This window comes from Chiloscyllium punctatum, chromosome 2, assembly GCF_047496795.1.
Source record: "Chiloscyllium punctatum isolate Juve2018m chromosome 2, sChiPun1.3, whole genome shotgun sequence".
Lineage (NCBI taxonomy): Eukaryota > Metazoa > Chordata > Chondrichthyes > Orectolobiformes > Hemiscylliidae > Chiloscyllium > Chiloscyllium punctatum.
Window position 1 is genome coordinate 57193842 of NC_092740.1, and position 14438 is coordinate 57208279.

The following is a 14438-nucleotide window of genomic DNA, read 5'->3' on the forward strand; positions in this document are numbered from 1 at the left end:
AGGGAGAAACTGTCCCCACTCGAAAAAGGAACACAAATTAGAAGACATAAGTTTAAAGAAATTTCAAACGAAGCAAGGAAGATACGAGAAAAAACCTTTTCACTCAGCAAGTAGTTAGAGTATGGAAAACATGGCTTGGAAGTGTGATGGTGGCAGGTGTAATTAAACCAGTCAAAAGGACACTGGAAGAATATCTGGATAAAAATATTATGCAAAAGTATAGGGATAAATCAGGAAATTGGCATGAGGTAATGTTGCAGTGTTATTGAATTGATACAGGCATAATGGGATAAATTACCTCCTTTTGCCTCGATGTGGAGGTGTTGGATTAAGGTGTACAAAGTTAAAAATCATATAGCACCAGATTATAGTCCAACAAGTTTATTTGGAAGCACTAGCTTTCAGAGCACTGCTCCTTTTGCCTCAGAAGACTTTTGTGATTCTGAAATCAAGTGTATCCCAGAACATGGTGAAAAGCTAGGGAAGAAATTGCAAAGCCCCTAGCACAGATATTCATACCATCGACAGCCACGGGTGAGGTGCAGAAAACTGGACGCTACTGTTGAGCCGTTATTTAAGGATGGCTGAAAGGAAAAGCCAGGGAACTACAAACCCTGAGCCTGATATCAGTGATGTGTAAGTTGTTGGAGGGGATTCTGAGAGACAGAATTTACATACATTTTGAAAGGCAATGACTGATTAGGGATAATCAGCATGGCTTTGTGCGTGAGAAATAGTTGCCTACATGAACTTTAGTAAGGCCTTCAACAATGTTCCAAGGTTAGTAAGATTAGATGAGATGGGATCCAGGGAGAGCCCACAATTGGATACAAAGTTTGCTCAATGATAGGAGATAAAAGGTGAAGGTAAAGGGTTGTTGTTTAGACTGGAGGCCTGTTACCAGTGATGTGCTGCATGGATCGGTGCTGGGTTCACTGTTGTTCATCATGTGTATAAATGAATTGGATGAGAATATAGAAAGCATGGCTAGTAGGTTTGCGGATGACACCATAATTGGTGGTAAAGTGGACAATGAAGAAGATTATCTAAGAGTACAATGTGATGTTGATCAATTTGGCCAGTTGGCTAAGGAATGCAGATGAAGTTTAATGCAGAGAAATGTGAGGCGTTGCATATTGAGAAGACTGATCAGGACTTCATGATAGGGCCCTGGGTGTGTTGTCAAACAGAGACCTCAGGGTGCAGGTAGATAGATTCTTGAAAGTGGCATCACAGGTAGACAGGCTGGTGAAAAAGGCATTTGGCATGCTTGACTTCACTGAGTACAGGAGTTGGAATGTCATGTGTTGGCTGTATATTAGGCCACATTTGGAGTACTGCATGCACTTCTGGATGTCCTGTTATAGGAAGGATGTTATTAAACTGGAAAGGGTGCAAAATGGTTTACAAGGATGTTACTGAGACTGGAGGGTTTGAGATAGAAGGAAAGGTTGGATAGGTTAGGACTTATTTTTCCTGGAGCATCAGAGGCTGAGGGGTGACCTTGTAGAGGTTTATAAAATCATGAGGGGCATGGATAGGGTGAATAGCCAAGGTCTTTACCCCAGGGTATGGGAATCCAAAAGTAGATGGCATAGGTTTAAGGTGAGAGGGGAAAGATTTAAAAGGGACCTGAAGGGCAACTTCTTCACACAGATGGTGGTGCGTATATGGAACGAGCTACCAGAGGAAGTGGTCGAGGCGGGTACAATTATGGCATTTAAACTAAATTTGGACAGGTACATAAATAGGAATGCTTTAGACAGATAAGGAGTCAAACGGAATTAGTTCATGTTTAGGAAACCAAGTTGGCATGGGTGTGTTAGGTCAAAGTGTCTGGTTCAGTGCTGAATGAATTAATAAAAATCAAACAAAAAAAAAATTTCAAAGAAAATATAAAACAGCAAGCCCACAAATTAAAATCAAGTAACCTCGAACTAGCCTACCACATGTTTAAAAAGGAAATCAAATGTCAGAATGAGCCTTCGATTACAGTTATATTTGTTCAAAGATTTGGAATGCTGGCAGCACATTTCATGAACAAACATTGGAAAGCCATAGTGAAGCAGTTTTTATTAGTAATTAATTTTAAAAAATTAACTATTGATAATGCTTCCCAAACTATTAGTGGCAGCATGCAGTTTTGCAAAATATCCTGTCTCCCAAGAAAATGCAGGTTGCTGTGAGGAGGATTTACTGACTCCTCTGCTGTCGAGAGTATAGTGCTGAAAAGCACAGTTGGTCAGGCAGTATCAGAGGAGCAGGAGAGCCAACATTTCGGGCAAAAACCCTATACCAGCCCTTCCTCTGCTGGTTATGCATGCGCAAATTGCACAGAAGACCATTTGGCCTTTGACCTATTCAAAATGATCATGGGAAAACATCTACCTCAACTACTCATCAGGGCTTGTCCTTACCGTCAGGCCCTTCAGGGAGTGTGTCACTGAAGTTGTTGAAGGTGTTGTAGTTCATGCCATATTGGGTGTTATAGTTGGTTGCTTGGTTGTTGACAGGATGCAAGGGAATTGTACCAATAACAATTGGTAATTTAACATCTAAGTTGAATGAGCTTGGGACATCTAAATATATCTAAGAAATAAAAAACAAACTTTTAAGCATTTTTAAAAACGTTATCACCAACAACTAATTTTTCAAGTTCACATGTTTTTGCTAATTTTGCTCTGCATATAGTGATGTGTCAGAGAGCATTTCTATATTTCATATTAACCTATTCAAAAGATGATCTTTACATGAAAATGCACAAAATATTGGGTTATACCACTGCTTACTCAATACCAGAACACTGCCCAAATGGCATATACAAATTTCTACCTGATTGATATTCAGTTTGTGATATAATTATTTAGAGGCTATTGGACTTTAGCATCCCAATCTATCAGCCAAAAGAATCAAGGTTTGTGATTTCTGCTGTGATCCCTAGTGTCCTTACCAAGCTCATCTAATTCCTGACTTCAGAAACTGATGTCTGTTCTCCATTTTCCTTACATTCTCTCCCCCACAGCCCTGTCTGGTTTACTTTGTTCCTTCTAGAGCAGACCTATTCTGTCCCTTTCACACCATAACTTCAACACATTTTACATTTCTTTTCCAGCATTAACAACCCATTTGTCTTTTGTACCGGGCCTCTGACTCTGTCAAAAGTATACAAAAAAAGCTTTTCCAACACCTTTCACTTCTGTAGAAGTGTCATACTAGATTTGAAAAGTTCATTTTGTTTCTCTCTTCATGGATGCTGATAGACCTGCTGAGTTTCTCCAGCATTGAGTTTCATTCAGCTTTCCACCACTGCAGTATTTTATTAAATCCTCTGTTTAACTGCCTACCATGCCCTTGTAGATAGTACTCACTGAATATCCTTAAATTCAGCAGCATTCCTCATGCCAAGCCATCTTTAAAAGCCTGTTGTGCACTCACTGTCAGTCCGGAGCTGGCCTGGATGGTAACTGACAATAGCCCAGACATTCAGGCGGGGCGGGGGGGACATTGTCAGCCTGCTGTACTGACAGGGATCTGGAAATACAGGTTGATTGTAGACTTGAGACTTCCTCATCCTCCAGCATCAGCAGTAGAAGCCATGAGACCAGACTACGCCACCCTGGTCTAAGGTTTCCACTCAGGTCACTGCAGTCTCATACATTAGGAGGTACATCCCGGCACAGTAGGAAGATGGTCAATGACTATCTGCACTCCACCAGCATAAATGCCATCTCTCTAATATCTCACACTCTACCTCTGCATCTGTACCCACTTCCTAGCAAGGCTCATGCTCTACCACTCTTACTATTGCCAGCAACATCTTCCATCACTTGCTGTCACCCATTCAAAACCATAACACTACTAACCCAGTGTGCCCTCTACACTGTCTAATCACTCACTTTGAGCACCTCCATACCTGCACCAAAAGCAACAACTGTACCACCTATTTTATCTCTTTCATTCAATAATAAATGCCCCCTCTAATCCGAGGATGGGAAAAAAAAACCCAATAAGACAAAGACTGAAGGTATCCTGACCGACATTCTGCTCCTTACCCCTAATGTTAAGAGCATTCTGACTTTGACTGCCCAGATGGCTGACTGCTCATGTCCTGGACTGGGTTTGAAGGCTGCCCTTGGCTTACAGCCCCAAGACTCTTGGGTGAAGGCCTTGATTTGTCTGAGGCCTGCTGACAATCATTACAAACATCCTTCATTATTAGAACTAAAACAGAAATTGAAAAGCCAAGTACCATCAGTGAGTACTCCATTTGGATAATGCTGCAGTTCATCAGTGTAGGAGGCACTGCTGGAATTTTCAGTTCCATTCCATTCCAGTTCTCTGATTTTCCAGCTAACACTGGTTCACCCTCTATTTTGGTTACCAGTTCTGTAACCGTTTTTTTCTTTCCTTCAGCATGGAAAATCTGTGTCTTATAAATGGCTGCCTTTGGAACCAATTTGCGGGAAGAGTTATTCTCAATTTCAGCAAATATTCGAATGGATTCACCTGCAGAAGGAACAAAATTTACAATGTATATTCTTTTATATCCCATCTGAACTCCACAACAGTTTAAGTGAAAAGGAAATAAAGTATTATGTAGAATGGGAATTAATTAGTATTATAATAATGCTGAGATGGGGCATAAATTCTAAAAACATTTAAGATAGGCTCAAAATTTACCTCAATTGACCAGTCATGGCTTGGTGGTTGGACTGGCGTGGACAAAGTTAAAAATTATACAACACCAGGTTATAGCCCAACAGGTTTATTTGGAAGCACTAGCTTTTGGAGCGTTGCTTCTTCAACCACCTGATGAAGGAGCGGTGCTCCGATAGGTAGTGCTTCCAAATAAACCTGTTGGACTATAATCTGGTGTTGTGTGACAATTGACTAGTGGTTTTATCTTTGGTGATGGGCAGGTAAAATGAAGGGAAAGAAAATCACAGCTACATCCAGGAGGCCACGGATCATAAGTTCCGTCATTGGCTAATGCCAGCTCTATGGTCCCATTTCATATCTGGTGCTTTTACATCAGATGCACAGTTCTGCAAGTTGAATAATACAAGAATGGGGTCGAGTCAGAAGTTAAGTCAAACTCCCCCATTTTGTGTGGAATGTGAAAACAAAAGGAAAATTCATGTTCAAGGTTAGGTTTTCATAAAGGTTGCCTTGTGAATCAGCAAATGAGTACACTTCTTTCAAGAAGGAAGCTGGGCAAGGGTTAGGGAGCCAGCCAGGTTTCAAAGGGGAAAAAAAGGCTCCTAATATGAATAGTGTTAACTTATTAAATGGATCAGCATCAGCATTCCTGCTTTTTTTCCTATTGTGTGGACCTCTGAGGTTCATGTGTAGCAGCAACTTCCAGGAACTAGAAGTCAATGCTGCACAAGGCACATCAATCAGATTATTATCCAAAAGCTGCCACCTTCACTGCTCTGCATTAGCTAAAACTACACAAACAGTATTACGAATTTATGAACACCATTATCCCATAGATCTGATATGTGAGAAACACTTCACCAGAATCTGTGCTAAATCACTTCTAAGTTCAATTTAACAGAATAATACGTTAACATAAATTACCCCAAGCTGCTAACCTCAGTAAAGTCCCCTTCATATGTCTTGGGCTGAGAAGTAATATATAAATAATCAACATAAATGAGACAAGAAAACAACATTTCGGGCAGGAAGGAGCAGTATCCTTAAGCTTACAGTTTGAGTCTGAACCAGTGAGTTAAAAGGAAACAAACCTCCACACTTGCAGTAAGCCTGCACATCTTTGGATTGTGGGAGGAAACCTGAGCACCCGGAGGAAACCCATGCATACATGGGGAGAATGTGCAAACTCCACACAGTCAGTGTGGGCGGCACGGTGGCTCAGTGGTAGCACTGCTGCCTCACAGCGCTAGGGACCCAGGGTTCAATTCCCACCTCGGGTGACTGCCTGTGTGGAGTCTGCACAGTCTCCCTGTAGCTGTGTGGGTTTTGTCCGGGTGCTTCTGTTTCCTCCCACAAATCAAAGATGTGCAATTGGCTATGCTAAATTGCCCATAGTGTTAGATGCATTAGTCAGGGGTAAACATGGGGTAGGGGAATGGGCCTGGGCCTGGGCTGGATGCTCTTCAGAGTGTCGGTGTGGACTTTTCGGGCCGAAGGGCCTGTTTCAATACTGTAGGAAATCTAATCTAAAAGTGTCTGTGTCTTCCTTTCTTCACTCAGGTTCTTCGGAAACTGGTGAAGTTTCCCCACTTCAGTGTTTTGACTACATTGCAAACATGGAGAAGCTGAACTGTACCATTACTCAAAGATTTGATCCAACTTGATTACCATCTGAACTGAAGCCTTGCTTGAAAGAGCTTCCATTAGTTTACAGCTGTCAGCAATTTGATTTCATCAATAAGAGACTCAGTGGACTGTGAGAAATCATTAATTTTATGTTTTATTTTTCCAACCATTGGCCATCAAGTATTTTTTTCCCAATATGAAATATAATCTCTGCAGAGTTTATTTTTTGGTCTTTTGCCCATGTGAGTCTGAGTTTTGGACGTAAAAGGGGATATAGTTCAAATTCCAGATTATAGCTTAGATGTTAATCAGTTTTGCCACTTTTTATTAAGACCGTGCTTTGTTTTATAATGAATGGATTGTTTGAGTTCATTAAACTAAACTAGTGCAAGTCTATTCTATTCTGGATAGCAATACAGAGGGAAACAACTGGCAGTTTTGGTAACTGAAACAAAACATTTACACTAATGATGTGACTTATGGTGTAATTAGGCTTGACTACAATTTAATTTCTCCCATCACAGTCATAACAGTACTCAAGCTCTGTACCACTCAGCAACTTGTTTCTATTATCATGAATATACAAATTAGATGCCAGGCAATTCAATCCACAAAATAAACATACCAGTAAATGTTTTACATACTTATGTATAGATAAAGAAGAAAGTGTGTCAAAATATAATGTGGGCTACAGAAAGTAATTGACTGTCATTAAACAGGCAGTCCCTGCACATGAAAATCTTTCAATATTATGTTGCTATAGATACTCACAGTATGATAAAAAACATAATAGTTTTCAGATTTTTACCTGATGTGTAGCCTTTGCGTTCAATTTTGGCACTTAGGGATATTGGGCCTGAGGCACAACAGCAGCAACAAATAGTTTTCTCCTCTGAAGCAGACTGTGGTGACTGTAAAAAATTACCAGAAAGCACAGTAAATACTGTTGCTTCAAGCAAGTTGAATACTTCTTCAAGATAGCCAATTACTTTCTCTCTTTGCAGAGTGAAGCAGCATAAGATTCTAAAGGTTTTGTTAACAAATAATACTTAAAATAATTTTTTTATTAATAGCAAAACACTTCAATATCTCCAGCTCTAGTTATTTTTGAGTCAAGCTAAGTATGTTTTGTTAAGCGCATACTGACTTTGTTGTTTAAGGGAATGTGGTGAGTGTGATGACTGAAAACAGTTGAAGAACTTAAAGCTGGAAGAAGCACTGATTGACTTAACTACAGAATTTCATTATCGTTGATTTCGTTGGATTCTGGCCGAGCAGTGAGACAAGCCGGCAACTCGACCGACTGCTGGACTGGTAATCCAGCAGCAGGAGGCCACAACAAGGGGATTCTGGGACAGTTTCTCACAATCATGAGGGCATGGAGGTTAGGTGACAGAAGTCAGCAGTGATTGTGCTGTGGAGATCAATGTTTTGGGCTTGGTAGGTTAGGGTAAAGGGGACAATAATTGCAGCTTGGAGGCACTGGCAACTGGGTTTGATTGGGAGAAGCTGGCAATTATGATTGAGGCCTTCATGGAAAGGTTCACACAATGGGGAGCACTCCTAATCTTCTTGGCCTACAAGGAGTGTTGAAAAGATGCTTAGTCTGTGAAGCCAGCATTTCCCACCCTCCTTTCTCTATTAAGTAACCTTAGCCTATAGAAATCATCTATAGAGTTTAAATAAGATTGTCAATTGTGCTGTAGAAACATAGGAGTAAAAGTAGGCCATTCAGCCACTCTAGCCTGATATAAATATCCTCACATTTAAATACAGATCATCCTGTCAGTGTGACGTTTGCTCATCATAAAACTTTCAAGTTTTCTCCTAACTCACCCAGGCTTTCTCCTGTCCATCATGGATGCATTAATATCAAACTTATTAATTCTATAATGATTATGCAATGTTGGTCTTGGTGTCTGGTGCACTGATCAATCATACTCCTCCATCCATCACATTAATTAACATTTAAAGATGCTTACACTCAGAGAATCACTGATGTGAAAGTTTTACATTTCTTCTCAGTATATTTGAAGAAACTATGACAACTCAGCTGGGAGCAGTCTTGTTCAGCTTCATGCGATTGCCAAGGAAAAGTATGGAGGAAGCGGTTGAAGAATGTGTTTTGGGGACCAAAGAAAATGGGTTTGATCTTCACATTAGTTAGACATTTTTTTCTCATCCGTTATTAGGGGTCAGACTAACTGTCTGTGAGAACTGAAAGACAACAGAGAGGTTGAAAAAGGTGATGGTACAATACGTCTGAGTGATGTAAGAGTACGTGTAGAACCTGTTACTGCTGAGGACAAAACGCAGATGAAAAAAAGGATAAATCATTGAGAGACACCAACAGAAACAATATGGGAATGAGTAAAAGAGTCACTGCAGATGATTTTCTGGTTAAATTAACTAGAGAAGAATATGGAACCACATAACTGGACAATGGTGGCATGGTGTTGGAGTAGGGGACTGCAGTCTAGCATATTGATGAATGGCAAGTTTGAGGAGGGATAGTTTAACTATGTCACAGGCACATAAAACTTTGATAATAGCTGTTACATACAGAAAAATGTTCACATTGTGAAAACCTACCTGAAAGAGGTTTAAACATAAACGTTTGAGTAAGGTGAGCACAGATCGAGAGAAAAAACATCTTCAATGACTTGGGAGAGGAAAGGGTGGGTATAGATGAGGTGGTAGATGAGAGCAAATTTGAAGAAAAATGGATATAATACCTGAGGAAAGAGACTTTTAATAAAATCAGCTAACCCAGCAGCAAGGAAGGGAAATTTTGCAGTCAGCAGTTTACAAAGTGGAAGGCGGGTTTCATGGACAAGGCAAGCCTGAAGGGGAGGTGAGGGGAGACAGCAGGACATACATATGTGAAAAGGAAAAAGAAAAGATGAGTTAAGATAAATGTAGGTCTCTTACAGTCAAAAATAGGGAAGTTATAATGGGGAACAAAGGGAAGGCAGATCAATTAAGTATATATTGTGTTTCTGTCTTCATGAAAAGAGGACACAAATAATTTCTAAACATTATTGGAAAATGCAGGGTCTAATGAGAGGGAAGAACTTCACAAAATCAGTGTATGGAGTGGGATATCATTGGGGAAATTGATGGGATTAAATTGATGGCTGATCACTCTCCAGGGCCCAATAGTCTACATTCCAAACTATTTACATAAGTGGTCCTAGAAATAATGAATGCATTGGTGGTCATCTTTCAGGAATTCTATTGACTCTGGAACAGTTCCTTTAGATTGGACCTAATGTCACCAAACTATTTAAAAAAAAGGAGTTAGAGATACAGCAGGAAATTTTGATCGATTAGCCTGACATCAGTAGTGAGGAAAATGCTGCAGTCTATGATAAAAGATTTAATATCAGGACTTGGCAAACAGTGACAGGATTGGACAGAGTCAGCACGGGTTTATGAAAGGGAAATCATGCTTTACAAATATACTAGAATAATTCAAGGATGTAACTAGTGGTATTGATAAAGGGAGCACCAATGGACACTATTTAGTTAAACTTTTAGAAGGCTTTTGATATAGTCCATAAGAGATTAACATATAAATTAAAATGCATGGGATTGGAACAGTGTGCTGAGATGGACAGAGAACTGACAGGAAACAAAAGAGTAGGAATAAATGCACCTTTTTCTGAGTGTCAGCCAGTGACGAGTGGGAGACTGCAGGCTTCAGTTTTTAGGTCACAGCTATTCACAATATACATTAAATAATGCAGATACTGGAACTGAATGTAAAACTCCAGGTTTGCAGACAACACAAAGATGGATTGGAGGGTAAATTGTGAGGGGGATGCTAAGATGTAGAGAAGTTGAATGAGTGGGCAACTGTGTGGCAGATGAAGTATAATGTGGATAAATGTGAGACTATCCCCTTTGGTAGCAAAAACAGGAAGGCAGTTTATTATCGGAGTTGTGATAGATTAAGAAAGGGTGAGGTGCAATAAGGCCTGGATGCCCTTGTACACCAGTCACTTTAAATAAGCATGCAGTGAAGAAGGCAAATGGTATGTTGGCCTTTATCGCATGAGGATTTGGGTAGAGAAGCAGGAATGTTTTGTTTCAAATGTTCAGAACCTTGATGAGACCACATCTGGTGTACTATGCACAGTGAAGAAGGATGTTCTGGCTATGGAGTGAGGACAATGATGGTGTAGCAGATTGATTCCTGGGATGGCAGGACCGATATACAGGGAGTGACTGGATTGGTGAGGGCTTTATTCATTGAAATTTAGAAGAATAAAGGGGCATTTCATAGAAACCTATAAAATGATAATAGCAGGATTAGACAGGGAAAATACAGGAAGGATGTTCCTGATGACCAGGGAATCCAGAACTATGGATCACAGCTTAAGGATAGGGGTACGCCATTTAGGGCTGAAAAGAGGTGACATTTCTTCACCCTGAGGGTGGCCAACCTGAGGAATTCTCTGCCACAGAAAGCACTTTAAGGCCAAAACATTACATATTTTCAAGCAGTTCAATATAGATTTTAGGACAAAAGGAATCAAAAGATACAGGGAGAAAGCAAGAGCAGTGTACGAATTGGAATGATCAGCTATGATTGTATTGATTGATAGAGCAGTCTCGAGGGGCCAGCTCCTGTTTTCCATGTGACTTCAGTGAAAGAACAATGAAACTGCTGAAAAAAATGGTGTTTAGATTGTACTTGTTAAATTTCTGCAACATTTTTGGAAAAATAACAGCAGATGAACTGGAGAACGCTGCAGAAACAAACAGTGCAGGAATGACATGCTGATGTATGAATTTCTACAGTGAAAAATATATGAGACACCTTCCTATACCAAACACTTTGTCTGCGTTGCATAACTTAAATGATTATTTAGATAGCTGTGCGTTCATGATTTGCTTGAATTGCATGTTTGTTTGTTTTTAAATACAACTCTAATATTTACATGATTCGTTTCATAAAATATTGCTCCCCCGTGCCTTGGCTGATCAGAGTGTGTCAGACAGGGTTTTCAGAGTGGAAACCCAGAGCACAGATGCTGACAGTTGGTTACCATCTCTAGTTTACCATTAGACTTTATCATCAAAATTCGAGAGAGCTTACCAAAAGTGATGGGACATTAATGTCAATCTGGTCAAGTACTGTAAACATTTCTTTCACTTTAATTCTCAGTTTCCATGGTCTGTGCAGTTTGGCTGTCATCCAATAGCTCACGTTGCCATGAGGACCTTTGAAGGTGGCAGGAAGTGGTGGTCTGTCAAAGAGGTAAGACATCAGAAGACATTTGTGGCATGAAGTATGTTGTTAGTTTAAGTTGACTAATGTCAATAAGGTAACAAACAATACCAAGCCTTTATAAAGGATCAGTCTTGAAACAATGCCATGAATTCTATCGGACGTCATTTTACTATTTCCACTTGATTTTGCAGTTTCCAGTTCTCTGCTTAGAATAAAATGACAGAACAATCCATACTCCATGTGAGCCTCCCACATCTCTCCTTACCGGTCTCAGCATAACCAACTACTCCCACCTCCTTGCGATTCTTTATCTTGTGTTCCCTTAAATACATCTACACTAATTGTCTTGACCAATCCCCTTGTTAATAAATTCTATTTTCACCATATGTGTGTGAATATATATCTGCTTCATTCCTCATTTTATTTATTGATGACCAGATTATATTTATGACCTTAGTTTTGCTTCTTCTTCAGCTGGAAACGTTCTCTTTAAGTCTACTGTACTAAAACCATTCATAATTTTATTGACCTCTGTTACGTTATTGCCTAGCTTTCTCTTTTCAAGACAATACAAAATAGACCATGTTGTGCATCATCTCCTGTTGGCTTTAAGATAGAATTTCTGGTGCAATGTTTTTCAGTGATTTCCTATGCACTACCCCAGTAAGTAGCAACATTTCCAAAATGTGAATTCCTTAACTTCTTTTAAATTCAGTTGTAGTATTTCATATTGTAGCTGTTGAAATTAATTTTCTAAGTGCTCATTCTGCAAGCATATGAAGGTTGTATAATTTATTGTGGTTCTCCTTAATATTGATCATTCCAACCCCTGCCCCACTAATGTTTATTGGCTATAGATTTAGAATGTGTGCTTTTGACTGCAAAGCCTAAATCATTAACATTAATTATGAATAGCACAGATTCTTATGAAGATTTAATAGAAAATTGCTAGGGCAGGAAAATTGTAAAATTGTAAAATTTGAGGAGAGTATGGGGTTGTTTTTCTTGGAACAGAGAAGGCAATGTACAAAACAAGCTGACCTTCCAACTTGCCAATTTTTGCTGTACCCCATTTCCAATTGCCATTTTCAGCACGAGTTATTTTGGACGAGCCCCTACATTTGAGTTATCACTGAGGCTGGAGGAGCGCAGTGCTGCTCTGGTCTAGTGCTTAACTGATTATAACTTAAGATTAAAATATATTACACTGTTATCAATATGACCAATTAAATAACCTTATCTATACCAAGTTTTTTCACAGATGTGCCAAATAGGTGATGCATCTCAGCCTCCTCCTCAGGTTCCCAGCATTTTAAATTGATACTTGATGTGATTTTGAAAATTTGTTCATAGGTCATGGGCATGGCTGGCCCGGCCAGCACTCATTGCCTGGTCTTAATAGCCTTTGAAGAGCTGATGGCGAACTGACTTCTTGAAATACTGCAGTCGTTGTCATGTAAGCACATGGAAGGTGTCATCAGGGAGGGAGTTCCTGGACTTCGATCCTGCATAAGGGCTGCATTATTTTATTTCTCTTCATTCTTGACTGTGGACTCAATTGGACAATTAATCTATTTTAAAATCAAGGATGGAGAAATAAATTGGTACATTTCTTTTTTCAAACCAGAACTCATTGCAGTGGCACAACTATTTTTGTGAAGGAATGAATCCCACGATAGCATTGAGTCCATATGAAGCCAAGCTCAGGTATTCTTATCGAGAGTATGGTGCTGGAAAAGCACAGCAGGTCAGGCAGCATCCAAAGAGCAGGAGAATCGATGTTTTGGGCATAAAACCCTTCATCAGGAATGTACCACCGTCTCGACTCTGATCTCCAGCATTTGCAGTCCTCACTTTTTTCTCTTGGGTATTATTCTCCCAAGTTCTGAAGTTCCTGTCTCCCAAATCCATTGCCATCTTTCTCAGAACTCCATATTTGAATTTCTCCAACCAAATATCATGGAAATGAACAACTCTTGCCAACAGAATTGTCTTCCTGTATGACAGACACAGTTGACTGCACCATCTTCTTCTAAGTCCATTCTTTACAATTCTGACCTAATTTCCATCATTCCATCATTGGCTGCCTTTCCTTCAACTACCTGGACTATTAGCTCCAAATGCCCTCCCTAAATCTCACCTGCCTCTCATTTTCTCTTTCTAGATACCCACCTGCCTCTGTGTAAATATCTGACTTCATGTGATGAGTTGACAAATCTTGACCAATAATGATGTTATGATGTGCTTTGGGAAGTTTTATTGTCTTAAAAGGTATGATAAAAAACCAAGTTGGTGTTGTAAAGTCACTGCCCCTCCCATGTCCTCGATCTCCAGTCTACGCTTGTATTTCCCAGAGTAAGTCTACAGCGACAACTCACATATTGCAACAGGAAATATCCGCTACTTTCTCTCAGACAGGAAGCAGTCCAGTCAGAGATAATCTATACTGTCAAATATACCATAGACTGCAAACCACCACCTCTCCCCACCCCTTCCAGACTAGAACTGTCACACCCACACCCAGGTCACATCATGTCCAATCAAAATTGAAACACCTGAAACTCAGCATGATGGCTCAGTGGTTAGCTTTCCTGCCTCACAGTGCCAGGGACCCAGAATTGATTCCAGTCTCAGCTGACTCTAAATGTAGAGTTTGCATATCTTCCTTAAGGTGCTCCAGTTTCCTCCCACAGTCCAAAGATGCAGGTTAGGTGGATTGGACATGCTAAATTGTCCATAGAGTCCAGGGATGTGTAGTTTCGGTGGATTGGCCCTAGTTGGTGTGTGGTTACAGGGACAGGGTAGGGGGCTGGGTGCGATGCTCTCTGGAGGATTGGTGAGGACTCAATGGGCTAAATGGCCACTGTAGGGATGATATTCTCTCCCTGTATAAATCCCAAACTAATCCTACTGT

The 14438-nt window shown here is 40.1% G+C and overlaps 1 protein-coding gene across 5 annotated transcripts in view; it reads right to left on the reverse strand.

The window, feature by feature from the left end:
• Positions 1 to 14438, reverse strand: part of LOC140484450 (arrestin domain-containing protein 3-like) — a 78494-nt gene that overhangs the window by 8151 nt on the left and 55905 nt on the right. For 4 of the 5 annotated variants that reach the window (XM_072582873.1, XM_072582872.1, XM_072582887.1 and 1 more), the window contains exons 3-6: positions 11390 to 11540; positions 7094 to 7196; positions 4250 to 4506; positions 2418 to 2589 (exon numbers count right to left, since the gene is read on the reverse strand). In XM_072582873.1, the coding sequence (XP_072438974.1) occupies positions 2418 to 2589; positions 4250 to 4506; positions 7094 to 7196; positions 11390 to 11540 (683 nt within the window). The remainder of the gene's footprint in view (positions 1 to 2417; positions 2590 to 4249; positions 4507 to 7093; positions 7197 to 11389; positions 11541 to 14438) is intronic. The other variant, XM_072582888.1, reaches the window with a different exon arrangement.